Here is a 19,310-nt window from a genome sequence, read left to right on the forward strand (position 1 = left end):
GCTGTTGTGTGGACTGGATTCAACTGAGAGGCCACTCGGGGCTTGAGAAGCAGCTGGTGTAGTGGGAGAAGGCCTGGGTGTAGGTGTCCTAGGTTCTGCTCCAGATTCTGCCCCTTCAATTTGGGACCCCAGCAAAATCTTCCCTTTCAGAGTCTCCATTTCCCATGTGTGACACGAGCAGTTTGGTTTAAAACTAACAAGAGTTGCATAAATATTTGTTTTTAAAATTTGTGTTTTAAGAGTCAGAGTTGGGCCGGGCGCGGTGGCTCAAGCCTGTAATCCCAGCACTTTGGGAGGCCGAGGCGGGTGGATCACGAGGTCAAGAGATCGAGACCATCCTGGTCAACATGGTGAAACCCCGTCTCTACTAAAAATACAAAAAATTAGCTGGGCATGGTGGCGCGTGCCTGTAATCCCAGCTACTCGGGAGGCTGAGGCAGGAGAATTACCTGAACCCAGGAGGTGGAGGTTGCGGTGAGCCGAGCTCGCACCATTGCACTCCAGCCTGGGTAACAAGAGCAAAACTCCGTCTCAAAAAAAAAAAAAAAAAAAAAAAAAGAGTCAGAGTTGACTGGGCATGGTGGCTCACACCTGTAATCCCAGCACTTTGGGAAGCTGAGGCAGGTGGATCACCTGAGGTCAGCAGTTCAAGACCAGCCTGGCCAACATGGTGAAACCCCATCTCTACTAAAATTACAAAAAATTAGCCAGGCGTGGTGGCAGGTGCCTGTAATCCCAGCTACTTGGCAGGCTGAGGCAGGAGAATCACTTGAACCCAGGAGGCAGTGGTTGCAGTGAGCCAAGACTGTGCCATTGCACTCCAGCCTGGGTGACAAGAATCCATCTCAAAAAAAAAAAGAGTCGGAGTCTCACTCTGTCGCCCAGGCTGGAGTGCTGCAGCACAATCAAACTCACTGCAGCTTTGAACTCCTGGGCTCAGGCAATCCTCCTCCCTCAGCCTCTTGAGTGTTGACTGTGGCTAATTTTTTTTATTTTAATTTTTTTGTAGAGACCAGCTTTCGCTATGTTGTCCAGGCTGATTTCCAATTCCTGGCCTCAAGTGATCTCCCACTTTGGCCTCCCAAAGTGCTGAGACTACAGGCATAAGCCATAAATGTGTGTCGAATGAACAAATGAATATACATACACCTGAGCAGTGATCTGGCTCCCATGTTCCACAGCTCTCATTTCTGCTGCCCTCCTCCAACCTTCCCCAGAGCTTGTCAGTCCTTCCTCTGCCCAGACCTTGATTTCTCCATCTGCACAACAGGGGCGCATTATCTATGGCCTTGTCATTCAGAAATTGTGAGAGGAACAAAGAGGAAGGGTCTCATGGATGCAGACCCAGTGGCTTGGAGCTTGGACGCTGGAGTCTGACATATGGGGGCCTGGAATTTGGCTCCATCACTGACCAGCTGTATGGCCTTCAGCAGTTTACCTGATTTCTCTGAGCCTCAGTTTCCCCAAATATAAAACAAAGATAATTATAGTCCCGACCTCATAGAATTGCTGTGAAGGCCAAGTGACACAACCCACATAGCCACTTGGCATGTAGTACGCGCTCAAGAAGTGGTAGCTTATTATTATTTACTGCTGCTGTTATCCCCTCTGTTCCTGCTACAGGAAAGTCTTTCCCAGTAAACTTCATTCTTGTCCCCAGGCCTAATTCACAGCCATACCGAATGCAATTCCGCATGCACTCACCATGCTTTGTCACAGAGCTACCGTGGTGCATGTTGGGGGACCACACTCACATTGTGTCTGTGTGACTAATGTCCCTGGAACTGTACAGTGCGCAGCCTGCGTGGCTGTATGGGGCAGATCAGATTGGATCTCCTAAGAGCAGGAGTGAGCTGCCCACTTTTGCCTGTGCCTGCCCTGCTGCTGCCAGTTGATGGTGTCTGTCAGCTGGTGGGTAGCCCTGGCGTGTGGATGGAAGAGTAGGCAGGCACCTGGTTTTACTTAGTCCAGGGGAGAGGTGGCGTGGGAGCCTTGGGCCCCAGAGAGCCCTCTGGACCTCCCGATGGACAGCCAGACTCCAAAGCTGTGAGAAGTATAGAAAGCCCGAAGCTGGTTTCCAGTCCTGGGACTCTTAACTTGGGCTTGGCTGACTCTGCGGGTCTCTGATGAGGGGGCTACTGCTCCCTGCTGAGGCTCCTCTGGAGACAGGCAGCTTCCCCAGGGTGGGCATGTTCTATCCTCCAAATTCCCCTTACTTCCATTTCCTTTGCCTTTCAGTTCCAATTCCTTCAAATTAGGAGAGACCCGTGGAAACCCCGCACCTCCAGAGCTCCTGGGAGGAAGCCGAGGGTATGAGAGAGCTGCATATGGAGATCAGGGAAGACAGCTCAGGTCCCCCGCTGGGGTCATTCCAGCCCCGGGCTGGGGCCCTGGGTCTTGCAGGCACAACTGGGGCAGCCCAGTGGGTTGGGGTCCATGCCATGGTTGCAGATGTTGGGGCTTTCAGGGCTGGCAGCAGCAGGAAGGGAGGCCCCTTCAGACTGGTCCAGCCCTGCTGGCACCTGGGCTTGGCTGGGGTCCATGGACATGGCCAATTTGGAGGCATCTCTGGATGTGGGACCCTGGGTTTGCCCAACCTCGTGGGTGGTTTCGCCTGATGAGGGGGCTGCTGCCTGATGAGGCTCCTCGGGGGGCAGGCAGCCTGGGGCCAGCGAGAGCCCCTTCTCGTCCCAGCCTGGCTTGGTACTGATGCCCACGGCCTTCAGGATGGCGTCCATGTGCTTGGCATAGTCCAGGTGGCCGCTGACCTGCAGGAGACAGTGAGAGAGGGCCATGATGGGTGTGTGGAGCCCAGTCCTCCCCAGGGACCCCAGCCAAACTTCTGGGCCTCAGCCTTGCAAAGAAAGACTAAAGATGTTTCTCTAAAAAATCTGGATCCTCTGGGGGCAGGAAGGAATCTCCTGATAAGGAGAAAGGTGGGATAGAAGCTCTCATTCTTTGCATGAAATTTTTTTGTTTGTTTTTTGAGACAGGGCCTCACTGTGTTGCCCAGGCTGGAGTGCCAAGGAGCGATCTCAGCCCACTGCCATTTCTACCTCTTGGGTTCAAGTGATCCTCCTGCCTCAGCCTCCTGAGTAGCTGGGATTATAGGCATGTGCCACCATGCCACTAACTTTGTATCTTTAGTGGAAAAGGGGTTTCGCCATGTTGGCCACGCTGGTCTTGAACTCCTAGCCTCAAGTGACCCAGCAGCCTCAGCCTCCCAAAGTGCTGGGATTACAGGCATGAGCCACTGGGGCTGGCAGCTTTTCTTTCTTTTTTTTTTTTTTAAAGAATGGGCTTTTTATCAAAATAGCATGAGAAAAAAGAAAAACAAAAAAAAAAGAGAGAGATGAATTCTCTCTCTCTCATCCAGGCTGGAGTGTAGTAGTACAATCATAGCCCATTGTAGCCTTGACCTTCTGGGGTCTAGTGATCCTCCCACCTCAGCCTCCAGAGTAGCTGGGGCTACACGTGCATGCCACCATGCCTGGCTAAGTTTTAAATTTTCTGTAGTGATGGGGTCTCCTATGTTGCCCGGGTCTCGAACTCTTGGACTCAAGCAATCCTGCTGCCTCAGCCTCCCAAAGGGATTACAGGCCTGAGCCACTGAGCCCAGCCCATGCCTGCAGCTCTAGGCTATCCCAGAAGGGCTCTGCTGCTCACTAGTCATGACACCTTGGTCAGGGCCCTCTACCCCTCTGGCTCTCAGTTGCCTCCACTGTAAAAAGCAGAACACAAGGGTAGCATCACTAGAGGTTGGCTGTGAGGATTTTCCCTGGAAAAGTCCCCAAATTGGAAAGAAAGCTATGGCACAGACTACAAAGTACTGGCTACAACTCACTCTCCTGTTTCTCATTTAGTCACAAGGATCCAAATTTATAGCTGGGCACACTCCCCAGGCTTCCTTGCAGTTAGGAATAGCACTGTGAGTAGTTTTGGCCCATGAATTGAAGCAGTAGTGTTATGTGGTGTTCCTTGGAATTCTCTTTAAGAGGAGGAATGCTCTTCTTCCCTCGTGTCCTCTTTCCGGCTGGCTGGAATTCAGACAAGATGGCCAGAGCTTGAGCAGCCATCTTGGGCCATGAGTCAGCCCACTAAGGAAGGCAGAACAAAAAGCAAGAGGGAAATTTGGTCCCTGAAGACTGTGGAGTGGCACGCCAGCCCTAAATGGTTTATTCTGGTTTCTTTTATGTGACAGAATCAACCCTCATGTATTTAAGACAATTAGGCCAGGCACAGTGGCTCACCCCTATAATCCCAGCACTTAGGGAGGCCAAGATGGCAGAATCACTTGAGCCCAGGAGTTTGAGACCAGCCTGGGCAACATGGAGAAACCCTGTCTCTATAAAACATACCAAAATTAGCTGGGCATAGGAGTGTGTGCCTGTAATGCCAGTGACTAGGTAGGCTGGGGTGGGAGGATTGCTTGAGCCTGGGAGGTCACAGATGCAGTGAGCCACAATCTTGTCACTGCACTCCAGTTTGGGTGACAGAGCAAGATCCTGTCTCCAGAAAAAACAAAAACCAAAACAGAAAACATTAGCAGGGCCTCTGTTCTGTGGGCCTACATCTTAACTAAGTCAAAGGCCAAGAACTCAGAAGTGGCCGCCCCCTTTGTCAGTCATATGTCCATCCCATTTTTGTGCTGGGATGCGTTGGTGAGTGACAAGTGGGGGTGTGACTGAAATGCCTGATGCCTAGCTGTAAAATGGACAATGCCTGACACATAGTAGGTCCTTAATACATTGCACCAAATCAGCTTATTACATGTACTCCTTGGATAGGTGCCGGCTGCTAATTGTAGATGAAGAAATTGAGCCACAGAGAGGTAAAGTGACTTACCCAAGGTCATACAGCTGGAACACCTCAGGGCTGGGATTGAAATCCAGGCCTGTTTCTAAAGCCTATTCTCTTCAGAGAAAATCAGCTCGGGAAGGGATGTTCAAAATCATGCTCGTTTTACAGAGAACAGCAAAGCCCAGAGTGGGGTGGTGTGTCATTGCTTTATGACACACAGCGCATGAGCAGCAAAGCCAGGTGCTGAGCCTGAGATGCTGCCTGCAGAAGCTGCTGGGATCTGCCCCTGAGACGGAGCCTCGCATTCTCCCCAGCCAGTCGACGGGCCTGCTTTGGTGCCAAAGATGCGCACAAGACCGAACTTTCCTTTAAGGCCGAAGGGGAAGGCTTTCTTTTAAAAAAAGGATGGGAAAAACACCGGGGAGGCTTTTGTTGGGAATCTCAGAAAACAGCACAAAGACACTGCTGGTAATATCTGCATTTCCGTTTGAATCACAAATCACACTGCACTATTCAGATGATTTCTCAAAGACACAAAAAGACAATTCCCTGTACAGTTTTGTTATTTTCTCACTACTGGAATCTGTCTACCTCTTGTTCCTTCCCTCACAAATGCTTTTAAACAGATTCCAGTGAAAATACACACGTGTATTCACGCTTCTAAGTGGCTCCCAGGTCCCTGTCAAGGCAGAGCGAGAGCCCCTCTGCGGCAGGAGGTATATTTAGTGGCTGCAGGGCCTGAGAAGGAACCTAAGTTTGGACTTTCTGAGAAACTGGGGTGCCAGCCTTGGCTCTGTCTCTTACTAGTAACTGGGCCAGTCCTCACAATCTCCATCTGTAAAATGAGAGTCATGACCTTGAATGATTGCTGCAAGGAGTCCAAGGGCCTAGCACTCGGGAGCTCAGAGAATGCTGTCCTTTGATATTATGTTCCTAAATGATCCAAAACACTTTTTAAAACAATTTCTTTTTTTGTGATGGAGTCTCACTCCGTTGCCAGGCTGCAGTACAATGGCATGATCTCGGCTCACTGAAACCTCTGCCTCCCAGGTTCAAGCTATTTTCATGCCTCAGCCTCCCAAGTAGCTAGGATTACAGATGTGCACCACCACGCCTGGCTAATTTTTATATTTTAGTAGAGACCGGGTTTCATCATGTTGGCCAGGCAGGTCTCGCACTCCCAACCTCAGGTGATCCACAGGCCTTGGCCTCCCAAAGTGCTGGGATTACAGGCGTGAGCCACTGCACCTGGCCTTTTAAATGTTAAATGTAGAGATGGGGTCTTTATTGTCCAGGCTGATCTCAAACTCCTGGGCTTGAGAGATCCTCCTGCTTCAGCCTCCTAAAGTGCTCCTACAGGCATGAGCCACCATGCCCTGCCCCAAACACTTTTACAGAGACGTTATGCAATTTGAGTTAGTGATACCTACCTAAAGGAGTTGGTGGGAAGAAATAATACAAACCGTGATGCACAGTGCCTGGCACGCAGCGAGTACTCTGTAAATATGAGTTCCCTTACCTTAGTTTCCTAGAAGTGAGGGATGGAGAGTAGGGAGTTAGCTGGGCTGATCCATTTGGGAGCCCAAGATGGCTGCTCAAGCTCCAGCCATCATGTCTGAATTCTATCCAGCAGAAACTTCAGACCCACAGGGATGAACGATAACTGCCTCTCTAAGGACAAACAAGAACTGCCTCCTTGTACCTTTTAATGTTGTAGAGGACTGGGGCCAGTGCTGGGTAGAAACAGGCCAGGAAGGAAGGGAAGTGTTTGTGGCCACTGGCTGCAGCTGATACCAGATGGAAATTCCACTGAGCGCTATCCTAGAACACACAGCTCTAGCCCTCCTTGACTACAAGTTGGTCCAAGTCTCAGGCAACCCTAGTCACCGAGCCACCCCTCTGCAAAGACCCAGGGGAGCAGTTGCTAGGCAGAGGTTCTGTTTTACAGTTAGCTGGAGATGAGAAAAGAGGGGTGAGGTGGGTTGGGAAAGAGCTTCTCAGCACCAGCAAGTTCTGGCATCACTGATACTGGGTGAAGATTCAGCTCCTGACCGTCTCCCAGGCTGTCTGGATTGAATCTGCCAGCTGCCTGGATACACACTGGATGTGATGGGTGTGCAGAAGCCTTTCACGGCTTCCCGCGCTGGCAGGGGCCTCTGTGGACACCCTGCGACAGCACTCATAACCTGTCATCGTCCATAAGTTCATGAGGTTGCGTTCTCTGACAAACTGTGAGCACAGGGGAGCAGGGACCGCTTCTCACTCACCTCCGTGCCCCAGAGCCAGCCCTGCACATAGTGGGAGCTCAGTGGTGACCAAAGCCCCGCAGGTACGGATGGGGCCCAGCCCTTCCTGTTTCCTGCCTCACAAGACACCCCAACTTACCCAATCAGAAGCTGTTATCACCCCCCCCCCTGCCTGCACCAATGACTCCTTCCAAACCCATCAGGCCCCTTTGGGTGCTTGCACCTCTTGGACCTCAATTTCCTCATGTGTAAAATGGGGCTAATAAAGATAACTATACCACGTGGGCTGGCTGTGTGGCTTTGATGAGATAAAACATGTAACAGGCTTATTGGCGCAGGGTTAGAGGTCACTACCTGAAGCCTCAGAGCTGTGTGAATGGAGGCAGTACCCAGGGAGTGGTTAAGAGCCCAGGTTCAGCTGGCTCTACCACTCACATGCCATGATGCTGTCTGCAGCCTCAGTTTCCACATCGGTACAACAGGATACTATAACTATGCAGGATCTCTTTGAGGATCAAATGACTTATCCCCATAAAGCATGTGAACTGTTGGCTACTGTGGTTATTATCCAGTGCCTACTTCATGCCAAGCCTTTTGCCAAGTTCTAGGCCACCTGGCATTTCCTCTGGGACATGAAGAGTCTTGGCGTGGGCCAGGTCTCTGCACCCCAGAAGCCTCATGAGTTGGTCCCTGGAGTGGCAAATCCCCTGCCCACTGTAACTCAGTTCCTACAAGAAGAAACTGAAGGGCAGGAGGGCAGCTTCATTCACCTCAGAGGGGGATGTTCACAAAGGGCCCTGCTGCATGGTTGCCCCAGCAGGGATAAGACAGGTCCTGCAGGTGGTTCCTGTTGGGAGCAGAGGGTGGCCAGCGCTTTCCCATTTAACGGCAGTAATGAAACCTCCCTTGCCAGCAACTTCTCCAGCAAAGCGTTTTCAAGGAAAACAGGAGGCCAGCACAAAGGCAATGCTAATTACCTCTCATTACTCAGAATAGGAAAGCAATGCTTTTGGTGATGTGCTCCTAATGTGATAAAGAGCTATTATTAGGCAGAAGCTGGGAAGCTGCCACGGAGACAGTGTGAGGAGGGAGTGGAGTTTCCAAAGCTGCTGGTCCCAGAGGCAAACAAACAGGGGGTGGTGGCAGGGGCAGGCCAGGAGCGACTACAATTAAAGGAGGACCTACTGTGTGTCAAGCATCTTACATGCACTGCCCTGAAAGTTAGGCGTTTCCACCATTTCCTAGATGAGGACACAGACAGAGAAGTTAAGTAACTGGACCAAGTTCACACAGCCAGTAAACCAGAGGCAGAGCCAGTATTCTAAGCCAGGCCTCTCTGGTGTCAAAGGCTGTGCTCTTCCTACCATATTCCATTCCCAGTAGAAATCAGATCTTGCAAAGGCTTTGCAGCATTAAGAGCTACTTTCTTCCACAGATGCTTTTTATCTCTGATTCTTCCGGCAAAGGGAGACTCCTGGGGTGCTGAGGTGCAAAGTCCCTGCTCCCCTTCACCCCATTCATGGTACAGGGACCTTGAATAGGACACAGAGCCCCAGACACAGGTCAGGAGGCATCAGCTCTGAGTCCTGTTGATAGTGACAGGATGCAGTCAAATGCCTAGGCAGATGGGGCGGGTCACTGGTGAAACTCCACCTTCAAGCCAGAAACACAGCCTGAAGGCTAAAGACGGAACTGCTGATCCCAGATGAAAACCGCAACCCAGAGTGAGAACTTCTGTTCCTGTTTGCCCACCCTCTTCTGAGCACATAAAAGCCCCGAGCTCAGCACACTGGGGTGGCGGAGGCTTTCCTGCCTGTGGGTAGGAGAACCACTCCCACATCTCCACTCTGCAGAAAAGCTATTTGATCACTCAATAAAACTCCTGGCCTTGCCTAGTCTTCAATTGTCAGCGTATCCTCATTCTTCTTGGATGCTGGACAAGAGCTTGGGACCCACCAAGTGTGGGTACCCAGAAGGGCTGTCACCCTGGCCTTCTGCTTCTGCCCTCACCAGCTAAGGACAGCTGCCCCGCTCAATGGGGCCGGGGCCAATACATTACCATTCACTGGGCCGTGGATGGTGGAACTAAAACAGCTAATTAGCACACCAACACCCCCTCTGGGGTTTCAGGGTTGCCACATTCCCCTCGAGGCAACACACCTGGTCTGGCCACAGGCCCCATGGAGCTTGCTCCTGTGTCGGTGCTTGGTGTGGTCAGTCAGACCCCGCACTTGCTCGTTCACATGCTCCCTCCTGCAAGGGGCTGCATGTGGCGGGCTGAGTGGATGGGAGGCCCTGCTGCAAGTGTAGCAAAGGGGCTGAGAGAAAAATCCTGTGTCACTGTGGTTTGCTGGCCTTGCAACTCAGCTGACCTCATTCCCACAGGGAAGTGGAGAGCACAGCTTCCAACCTGGGTTCAGAGTCCAAACCCACAACTCTGGCTATGACTCCATGCTCCTGAGTCTCAGTTTCCCAATCTGTGATTTGGGAATGCTTGATACTTCCTCTAGGGAGTTGTGAGGTTTACGCATGTGAGCCAAGTCTATCTGGGATAAAGTTGGTCTGAAAGGCTTCCTGTGGCTCCGGGACAGACGCCCATACCTCTCCCGTGAAGACTCTAACTAGGAGCAACCAGTTTTATAAATGGATGAGTCTAGAAACGCCTCTTACTCTACCCCAGCTCCCAGTTAGGAAGGTTAGGAAGGCACAGGGTGGCTTCATTTGTGCTCCTCCGGTGGGGTAGGAATTATGTTTTAGGGCCCTGGGAGTTGTTAGGTTTTATTTGGCATGGAGTCTAGTTCTGTCACCCAGGCTGGAGTGCAGAGGCACCATCTTGGCTCACTGCAACCTCTGCCTCCCTAGTTTAAGCGATTCTGCTGTCTCAGCCTCCCAAGTAGCTGGGACTACAGGCGCCCACCACTACGCCCAGCTAATTTTTGTATTTTTAGTAGAGATGGGGTTTTGCCATCTCTGCCTCCTGGGTTCAAGTAATTCTCCTGCCTCAGCCTCCTGAGTAGCTGGGACTACAGGTGTGCAGCACCACATCTGGCTAACTTTTTGTATTTCAGTAGAGATGGGGTTTCACCATATTGGCCAGGCTGGTCTCGAACTCCTGACCTCATGATTTGCCTGCCTCAGCCTCCCAAAGTGCTGGGATTACAAGTGTGAGCCACGGTGGCTGCCAGGGCCCTGGGAGTTTAGGGGTGAAGATACAAGTAAGAATGAATTGGCCCCAGCGACCTGGTGTCAGGCTGAGTGAGAGGCCTGAATGATCTCTGGGCAGGGACATGGCTGATGGACTTCATGGGCAGCAGCACCTGGTGAAGTTTTGATTTTGTTTTTTGTGGAAGAATTCCCCCATGTTATCAAATGCTCAGTCAAGTCTCAAAAAACATGCAGCCTAGTGTGAGCCACCCTGGGGTGGGTCAGGTGCCCAGCTTCATTGGCCATTGAGATGCAGTGGCAGAGTGGTCAGAACAGGCAGCTGCTGATGCTGTACGGGGAAGCCAGAGTGCCCCTCAAGCCAGGGGACTTTTAGCTGCCTAGAAAGGAGTCTAGTCTGTCTTCAGGTAGGAGGTGCTCAAACTATCATTAATGGAAACTGGGTGATACGGTTTAGCTGTGTCCCCACTCAAATCTCAAGTTGAACTGTATTCCCACAAACCCCATGTGTTGTGGGAGGGACCCGGTGGGAGATAATGAAATCACAGGGTGGTTTTCGCCATACTGTTGTCGTGGTAGTGAATAAGTCTCCTGAGATCTGATGGCTTTATAAAGGGAAATCTCTTTTGCTTGGCTCTCATTCTCTCTTGTCTGCCACCATGTAAGATGTGCCTTTCATCTTCCACCATGATTGTGAGGCCTCCCCAGCTATGTGGAACCGTGAGTTTATTAAACCTCTTTTTCTTTATAAATTACCCAGTCTCAGGTATGTCTTTATCAGCAGCGTGAAAACAGACTAATACACAGATAACACTTGATAAATGGCAGCCAACAACATAATAACCACAAACCAAAGATTCTGTTCTCAGGATCCCTTGACACTGCAAGGGTTTGTATGGGCTGAAGTTGGCCTGTGCTTGTAGTTACAGCTTATTCCTGCCCACCCCCGTCCTCTCCCCCTGTGGGGCACCTGTCCCACTGTTTCTCATCCCTGCCTGGGCCGGGGCTACATTCTTTGGCTTCAGACCTGGGTTCGAGTCCTGCTTTGCCATGTTCCAGCAGTGTGACCCTGGAATGTCTCTAAGCCTCAGTGACCTTGTCTGCACAATGGGGACAGTAGTGACTGTAAAAGGCTTAGGGCAGGCTGGGAGCAGTGGTTCACACCTGTAATCCTAGCACTCTGGGAGGCTGAGGTCAGGAGTTTGAGAACAGCCTGACTAACATGGCGAAATCCTGCCCCTATTAAAAATACAAAAAAAAAAAAAAAAAATTAGCTGGGCGTGGTGGTGGGAGCCTGTAATCTCAGCTACTAGGGAGGCCTAGGCAGGAGGACTGCTTGAACCCGGGAGGTGGAGGTTGCAGTGAGCCGAGATTGCACCACTGCACTCCAGTCTGGGCAACAGAGTGAGACCCCATCTCAAAAAAAAAAAAAAAAAGAAAAGAAAAGAAAAGAAAAATTCAAGTGGGGTTTGTGTGGCTGCCCAGCAGGTGCCCTCCCACCCCATTCCCTGCAAGAATTCTTTCTGACCATCTGCCCCTGCACCCCAGCCTAGTTTTAGCTGCATGGCAACCCTCAGGGAGTATGTTTAAAATGTGGACTTATGGCTCTGCCCCTAGAGACTGATGTAGAAGTTTTGAGTAGTGGGACCCAGGGCTCTGCATTTTTTTTTCTTTTTTTTGAGACGGAGTTTCACTCTTGTTACCCAGGCTGGAGTGCAATGGCGCGATCTCGGCTCACCGCAACCTCCACCTCCTGGGTTCAGGCAATTCTCCTGCCTCAGCCTCCCGAGTAGCTGGGATTACAGGCACACGCCACCATGCCCAGCTAATTTTTTGTATTTTTAGTAGAGATGGGGTTTCACCATGTTGACCAGGAGGGTCTCCATCTCTTGACCTCGTGATCCACCCACCTGGGCCTCCCAAAGTGCTGGGATTACAGGCTTGAGCCACCGCGCCCGACCTGGGCTCTGCATTTTAAAGACATTCCCCAGATGCCCCGCTCTGCATCCCATCCTTCCACAGTCTAGGTGGGTGCTTCTGCTTTTGGTCTAGCCTAAAGGCCTCCATCTGTGTCCTCTGCTTGCTCCAGCTGCTTCTGGCGGAGACACACAGTCCTGACTAGTGAGCTGAGACGGGGCTGTTGGGGAGCCCTTGGTCGGGAGGACTCAGGAGTGGGGAATGGCAGAATTACAGGAGCAAGAGTGAGGGCTCTAGAGGTTCTAATCCAATCCTGGTCCTGTTAATTGCTAACTGTGTATCTGTGTGGTTTTTGTTTTTAGAGACAGGGTTGTGCTCTGATGCCCAGGCTGCAGTGTGGTGGCATGATCACGGCTCACTGTAGCCTCGATCTCCTAGACTCAAGTGATCCTCCCGCCTCAGCCTCCCGAGAGGCTAGTAGTACAGGCACATGCCACCATAACCAGCTAATTTAAAAAATTTTTTATAGAGATGGGGTTTTGCCATGTTGTCCAGGCTGGTCTCAAATTCCTGGGCTCAAGGGATCTGCCCTCCTGGGTCTCCCAAAGTGCCAGGGTTACAGGCATGAGCCAGTGCACCTGACTCCAAATGAATTCTTATGATCTCTGTCCTGTGGCGTGGAACAGGCTGGGGCCACTGTCTCCATGGGACAGGGGTGGCTGGGCTGGAGCAACTAAGCAAATGCAAAGCCCCAGGAGGGACAGGCTGATACTCACCACCGAGGTCAGGTCCACGTTCTCCACCCTCCTGTCCTGCAGCAGCACGGGCTGTAGGCCGGCGACGTGGAGCTGCACCGAGGATGTGCGGTACACGAAACTCAACAGCCAGTCTCCCCTGTGGGAGGGCAGAGAAGTGTGCAAACGTTAGCACCACCAGCCTCGGACAGCCCCAGGACAGGATGGGCCAGGCTGCCTCCTGGGGAGGCCTGGCGTGACTGGAGCTTGTGCGGGGAAAACAGGGCCCCCCTTTGCACGGTGGGGATGATGATGGTGGGCAGCAACAGCTGATGCTTTTGGAGTCTGGCCTGGGGGGCCAGGCATGGTGGCTAGGGCTTTGCACAAACACCAGGAAGCTCCATGAAGGCTGTTTGCTTTGTTCCCAGCTGGGTCTCCAGAGCTAGGAACAGTGTCTAGCATGCAATAGAGGAATATCTGTTGAATGAATGAATGATGAATCTGGATAAAGTTCTCAAAAAGTCAGCATGTGGCTCAGAAGAGCTGCTCTCAGCTTGGGAAAGGCGACTTGTCCAGGGCTCCCTGAAAAGCAGAGAAGGTCTGCCTATGAAGAGGGAGGAGCTCTGGGGTCTAGGTGACATATCTGTGTGCTGGAGGGACCAGCCTGGCCTTCCTAGGACAGGCTCAGCCCAGGCTGCAGGTCCTCCCTGCCCTCCGCCATCAGAGGAGGTGAGGGTAGTTGTCTCGGCAGTCACAGCGCTGTGAACATTCCTTTGCTTTCAGATGTGCTGTGACCCCCACTCCCTGAACCTGCCCCCAGCCAAACACTGCCCCTATGCTATCCAGAGGAAATGACTTTGGACCCTCTGCTGCCCATTTCTTCAGGTACAATGAGCACTATCTACAGAGGACATGGTCCGAGGAGCCCCTTGAGGCAGCCTTCCCTCGTAAACCCTTGAACTGTCTTGGGATGTAGCTGGGCCATCCCAGAGCCATGCCCTTGGCCTTGCCACTCAGCAAGTCTGAGCACAGGCAAGCTTCTGTTCTCCCCTCTGCACCCCAGACTCAGATCCAACTCAGCCCGTCCTGCTGTCTCTTATTTGGACTAATTCCGACTCTAGTTTGCATGGTGTTATTTTTGCACATTTGATCTGAAAGAAGGACCTCCCTCACTGCAGGGGGGTAAGAATGGCTGAGAGGTAGAAGGCCGGGGCTGGAGTCCCAGGGGCCCTGTTTATGCGCCCTGCTGTGTGACCACAGGCAAGTCCCCCACCTGTCTGGGATGCAAGGGGTGGTGGTTCTCTCTGGGCCTCTCCAAGTTCTGACCCTCTGTGGTCTCGGCACGTGGGTTCATGAGTGGGTACCACTCTGAAAACCCCTAGGAGGACTGGGTTCCTGAGTTGAAGAGTCCTCTACAGACTCTCCTTTTGTGTCCCAAAATGAGCTCACCCATCCCTAACTCCTGCCCCACTGTCATCTGCCCATTCCTTTAAGTAGAAACCCATGTCTTGGGTGCCTCCTCCCCACGGCCAACTTATCGGAGTTCCGCCAATTCTTCCTCCCCTGGCCCTTCTACTCCAGCCCTGAGAGCAGGCAATCCTCCCTCCCCACACCATTGATGAATGCAACGGCCTCCTCACCCGGCTCCCTGCTCCTGGCCTCACTTACCTTGAGCCACTGGGGCCTTTCTAAAACACCCATCTGACCACCGCTCTCCCTTAGAAGCAGACCATGGCTCTTCATTGCCTGTGGGCTTTCTCATCTAGAAAATTCCTTCACTCTCTCCAGAGAACAATGCTTTCAGGTCCTGATGATCATCTTACTATTGAGGTCCCAAGAACCACTGTCTAAGAATGGACAGTTGCAGGGCACAGCGGCTCATGCCTGTAATCCCAGAACTTTGGGGGGCTGAGGCGGGAGGATTGAGGATTGCTTGGGCCCAGGTGTTTGAGACAAGCCTAGGTAACATAGGGAGACCCCATCTCTACAAAACACACAACAATTAGCTGTGTGTGGTGGTGTGTGCCTCTGGTCCCAGCTACTTGGGAGGTTGAGGAAGGAGGACCACCTAACCCCAAGGCGGTTGGGGCTGCAGTGAGCCATGATTGTGCCACTGCACTTCAGCCTGGGCAACAGAGTGAGACCTTGTCTCCAAAAAAAACAAACAAAAAAAAGACTGGATGGCTAGAGGGAAAAAAGGAAAATCAATTCAAGTTGTTTTATTGAACTTTCCCTAAGAATCCAGAATATCAAATACTGGATATGAGGATGGTCGGGAAATGTCGCAATACAGCTGGGTATAAATGCGCAAAGACAGCGTCATCCCTCCAAAATTATTTGTTGTAATTATGACAACATTTTAGTTAACCTGTGAATTACATGTATTTGCACATGTGTAGGATGTAGGGACAGAGCAGGAACACAGGTTAGAAGGTTCTATACCCTCTCTCTGTGCTGAGCAAACCAGGGGCCTTTATTAGCATTTAAGACCTTCTCCATCCAGCTCTCGACCACACAGAGCCAGGTTCAATTACCCCCTTGTCAATTAGGAGCTGTGTGACCTTGGACAAGTTGCTTGACCTTTCTGAGCCTCAGTCTCATCAGGGTATCTTAGTTCCCAGTGTTGGTGGGAGCGTTACCTGAGGAGGTACATGTTACACACAGGTGCTCAGGGAGCCTCAGGCATGGCTATTAGTGCCTGTGCTGGGCCTGTGGGTGCTGTGCCGCCTCTCTCTGGCTCAGTCTGCGCTTCCAGCCTCTGATGAGTTTCTATATCCATCCTTTTAAAATTCACCTTGGACATCCCCTCCTCCAGGGAGTGCCCCTGGGCCTCTCCACCCAATACTATCTATTTTTTTTTGAGACAGGATCTTGCCCTGTTGCCCAGGCTGGAGTGCAGTGGCACAATCTTGCCTCATTGCAGCCTCTGCCTCCTGGGCTCAAGCCATCCTCCCACCTTAGCTTTCCAAGTAGCTGGGACTACAGGTGTGCACCACCATGCCTGCTAATTTTTATATTTTTTTTTGTAGAGACAGGGTTTTGCCATGTTGTTCAGGCTGGTCTTGAACTCCTTTCTGGGCTCAAGCGATCCTCCTGTCTCGGCCTCCCAAAGTGTGGGGATTAGAGGTGCAAGCCACTGCGCCTGGCCTCCATTCAAAATGATTATATGTTCACCCCTCGTGTGGCTGGTACTTGTTTCTTTTATGCTGTTTGCTACACATCCTCCTGTGTTTCCCCTTTTCTAGAAAGGCAGAGAGCTCCCTGAGGGCAGGCCTGTGCCTTAGTCATCCCTGTATCCTCAGCTGAACCGGGAACTCGCAGCTGCTCTCTCCCAGGCCCTCCAGGCGAAGCTGATATGCAAACTCACGCTGAACCACTGCCACCTGCTGAAGGCAGACATGGCTCACCTACCAGGCCTGGAGCCACCTGCAGGCAGGGGTCCTCCCTGCTCCTTCTTCTGCCATCCCCGCCACACATGGCACCTGCGGTCGAGCCCACAGGGTGGCCTCTTGTCCCTGGGCTCCAAGGAGCCCCGCTGAAGACTCAGAATGCAACCCTCTCACGGTGGGTGAGACAGGCCTGAGCTCATATCCTGGCTCTGCCTGTGGGACCCTGGGCGAGCCACTTGCTTCTCTTTGAGCTTCACTTCTTCAGGGATGTGACAGGCAGCAGTGCTATCACCCCAACTAGCTTCCAGAAGGTTCCTGAATAGCCCAGGTAAGTGAGTGGATTTACAAAGAGCTTTAATAATGTAAATCACACATGAGTAAACTTGTGTAGTTGGGTGGTGTTGGCCTGAATCCCCTTGCCTCTCACCCCCCACGTTTAAGTTCACAGCAACCAAAAGGCCTTTGGAGGCCAAGAATCTGAACTCCTGGCTGGTGCTTAATTTAACCAAGAAACTACAGTTGTTTTGATCTATACTCTCTCCCCTTCCCTCCTTCCCTTTCTTCTTCTTGCTCCTCCTCCTCCTTTCTCTCCATAGAGAGATGCCCCGGGTCTCATAAAATAATTGAAAACTGAGTGTATGCGCCTCAGTTCTCAGCAGAACAGATGAGTTTAATAAGATTTTGCCAAGTTCCCACTGCACACATGCAATTTTAATTCTTTCCCTTTGCTGTTTATAAAAAGTACTAAAAAATCATGTGCTAAGCAAGTATGCCAAGTAATCAACATGACAACTGTTATCATCTAACACCTATTAAGGTGGGCACCCACTAAGTGCCAGTTCTTCTGCTTCATAATGCCATTTAACCTTCCCAGGACCTCTGTACAGGAGGGACTATTATACTTATTTTATAGGTGGGGACACTGAATTCAGAGAAGTTGTTTGTCTAAACACACTCAAAAGGGAAATGGCAGAGGCAAGATTTTTTTTTTATTTTGGACAGAGTCTTGCTCTGTCACCAGACTGGAGTGCAGTGGCACCATCTCAGCTCACTGCAACCTTTACCTCCCAAGATCAAGTGATTCCTCTGCCTCAGCCTCCCGAGTAGCTGGGACTACAGGCACACACCACCAGGCCCAGCTAATTTTTTTTGTATTTTTGTAGAGACGAGTTTTCACCTTGTTGGCCAGGATGGTCTCTGTCTTCTGACCTTGTGATCCGCCTACCTTGGCCTCCTGAAGTGCTGGGATTACAGGTGTGAGCCACCACGCCCAGCCTCAGAGGCCAGATTTTAATCTAAGACTGCCTCACATCAAAGTCTTTGCCTATTCCTTTTATTTTTCTTAATTTTTATGTATATTTTTTGAGATGGAGTCTTGCTCTTGTTGCCCAGGCTGGAGTACAGTGGTGCTATCTCGGCTCACGGCAACCTCCGCCTCCCGGGTTCAAGTGATTGTCCTGCCTCAGCCTCCTACTACACTGCCTGGCCCAAGGTTGGTGCTCAGTGAGTTTGCTGAATGAATATCCCAAGTGACTGATGACGATGATTGAAAAAACTGGGAACATAACCTGTCATTCGCAAAGCATGTATGTACCATGCACACACATGCACATGTGCATGGTACATACACGCAAATACGCACACACGTGCAGCTCTGTAAATCCTTGAAGCATCATCACAGCTCTGAGGACAGTTGCTACCAGTATCCCTCTTTTACTGATGGAGAAACGAAGGCAGGTGTTAGAACCCAGGCCTGTGTGCTTCCAAATCACGAGCCTTAAACATCGCTGCTCTGAAAACACCTTTGCTTCATCCAGAGGCTGGATGCATGGGGCTTCTTAGGTTAGTCTTAAGAGGGCTCAGTTTTGGATTTCATCCTCCCTCCTGCCCCAAAGTCTGGGTCACAACTTTGGCTGAAACCCTGCACGTCCTCCTTCTTAAACCCCAAAAAAGGGTTGCTTCCTTTCCAGCCCCACAGCCGCCAGCCTCCATGGGCCCCCTCCTCTGTTTGGGTAGAGGCTCCTGCACGCCGTCAGCCTCCTGTTCTAGCACCCTCCCCTGCCGCCAAGGCAGCGCTCAGAAAGCTCAGCCTAAGCCCCCCAGGCCCTCCCTTCACTGCCACAGACTAACATAGCAGCCTCCTAGGCCTCGTTCAAAGACCTCCCCATCTTTGTTGTTCTGTCTGTGACTCACTCACCCATGTCCCTTCCCCCAGCTCCAACCAGGCCAAGCCGCCCCAGCCTCTCCAGTCATCCTGCTGCTCTCAGGCCTGACAAAAGAACATCTCAGCATCCCCCTGTTGTCTATCATCCTAGTGGAGAGATGCTGCCCAGATCAGATCACCTGGCCTGGGCCCGCTCCTCACAGGGCTGGTGCCCGACTGGTTCCTGGGATCTTCCAGGACACAGATTGGGGGCACTCAAATATGTATCTCCAACATAGGGCCTGGGCGTACTAAGTGCTCAGTAAGCACTATCACCTCCCGCGGGCACGAGGTTTGGACAGACCTGCAGTAGCCGTTGATGATCCTCCCAGACACCACCTTCCGGAAAGGCTCCCAGTGCTTGGCTTCTCCCTCCACAGGTGCGCCCAGCAGGACCACATCCTCGATGATCCCTTGGCAATCTGGCAAAGAGTCCAGCAAAGGCCATCAGTGTCCCTGGCCACAGAGGGTGCTAGGAGGGGCTCTCCAACAGCAATGGAGGAGACAAATGTCTCACACATACACATGCACACACATGAACATGGACAACCATGTGCATATGTGCACGCACACACGTGCAAACACGCAAACACAAGCATGCACAGGCATGGAGGTTGCTACCTACTGAGTTCCAGACCTTGAGTCAAGCTTCTTACATGCCTAATCTATTCATTCAAAGCTTCATTATCCCCATTTTATTTATTTACCTAATTAAAATTTTTTTTTTGAGATGGCATCTTGCTCTGTCACCCAGGTTGGAGTGCAATGGGGTGATCTCAGCTCACTGCAACCTCTGCGTCCCAGGTTCAAGCGATTCTCCTGCCTCAGCTTCCCGAATAGTTGGGATTACAGGCACGCA

At 51.5% G+C, this 19,310-nt stretch overlaps 1 protein-coding gene across 8 annotated transcripts in view; it reads right to left on the reverse strand.

The window, feature by feature from the left end:
- Positions 1–1,573: 1,573 nt before the first annotated feature.
- Positions 1,574–19,310, reverse strand: part of TMCO4 (transmembrane and coiled-coil domains 4) — a 111,820-nt gene continuing 94,083 nt past the window's right edge. For all 8 annotated transcript variants that reach the window (XM_035307980.3, XM_078330610.1, XM_035307982.3 and 5 more), the window contains 3 exons: positions 18,756–18,873; positions 12,902–13,019; positions 1,574–2,768 (listed from right to left, as the gene is read on the reverse strand). In XM_035307980.3, the coding sequence (XP_035163871.3) occupies positions 2,367–2,768; positions 12,902–13,019; positions 18,756–18,873 (638 nt within the window). In that variant the 3' untranslated portion in view covers positions 1,574–2,366. The remainder of the gene's footprint in view (positions 2,769–12,901; positions 13,020–18,755; positions 18,874–19,310) is intronic.

This window comes from Callithrix jacchus, chromosome 7, assembly GCF_049354715.1.
Source record: "Callithrix jacchus isolate 240 chromosome 7, calJac240_pri, whole genome shotgun sequence".
NCBI classification, from domain to species: domain Eukaryota; kingdom Metazoa; phylum Chordata; class Mammalia; order Primates; family Cebidae; genus Callithrix; species Callithrix jacchus.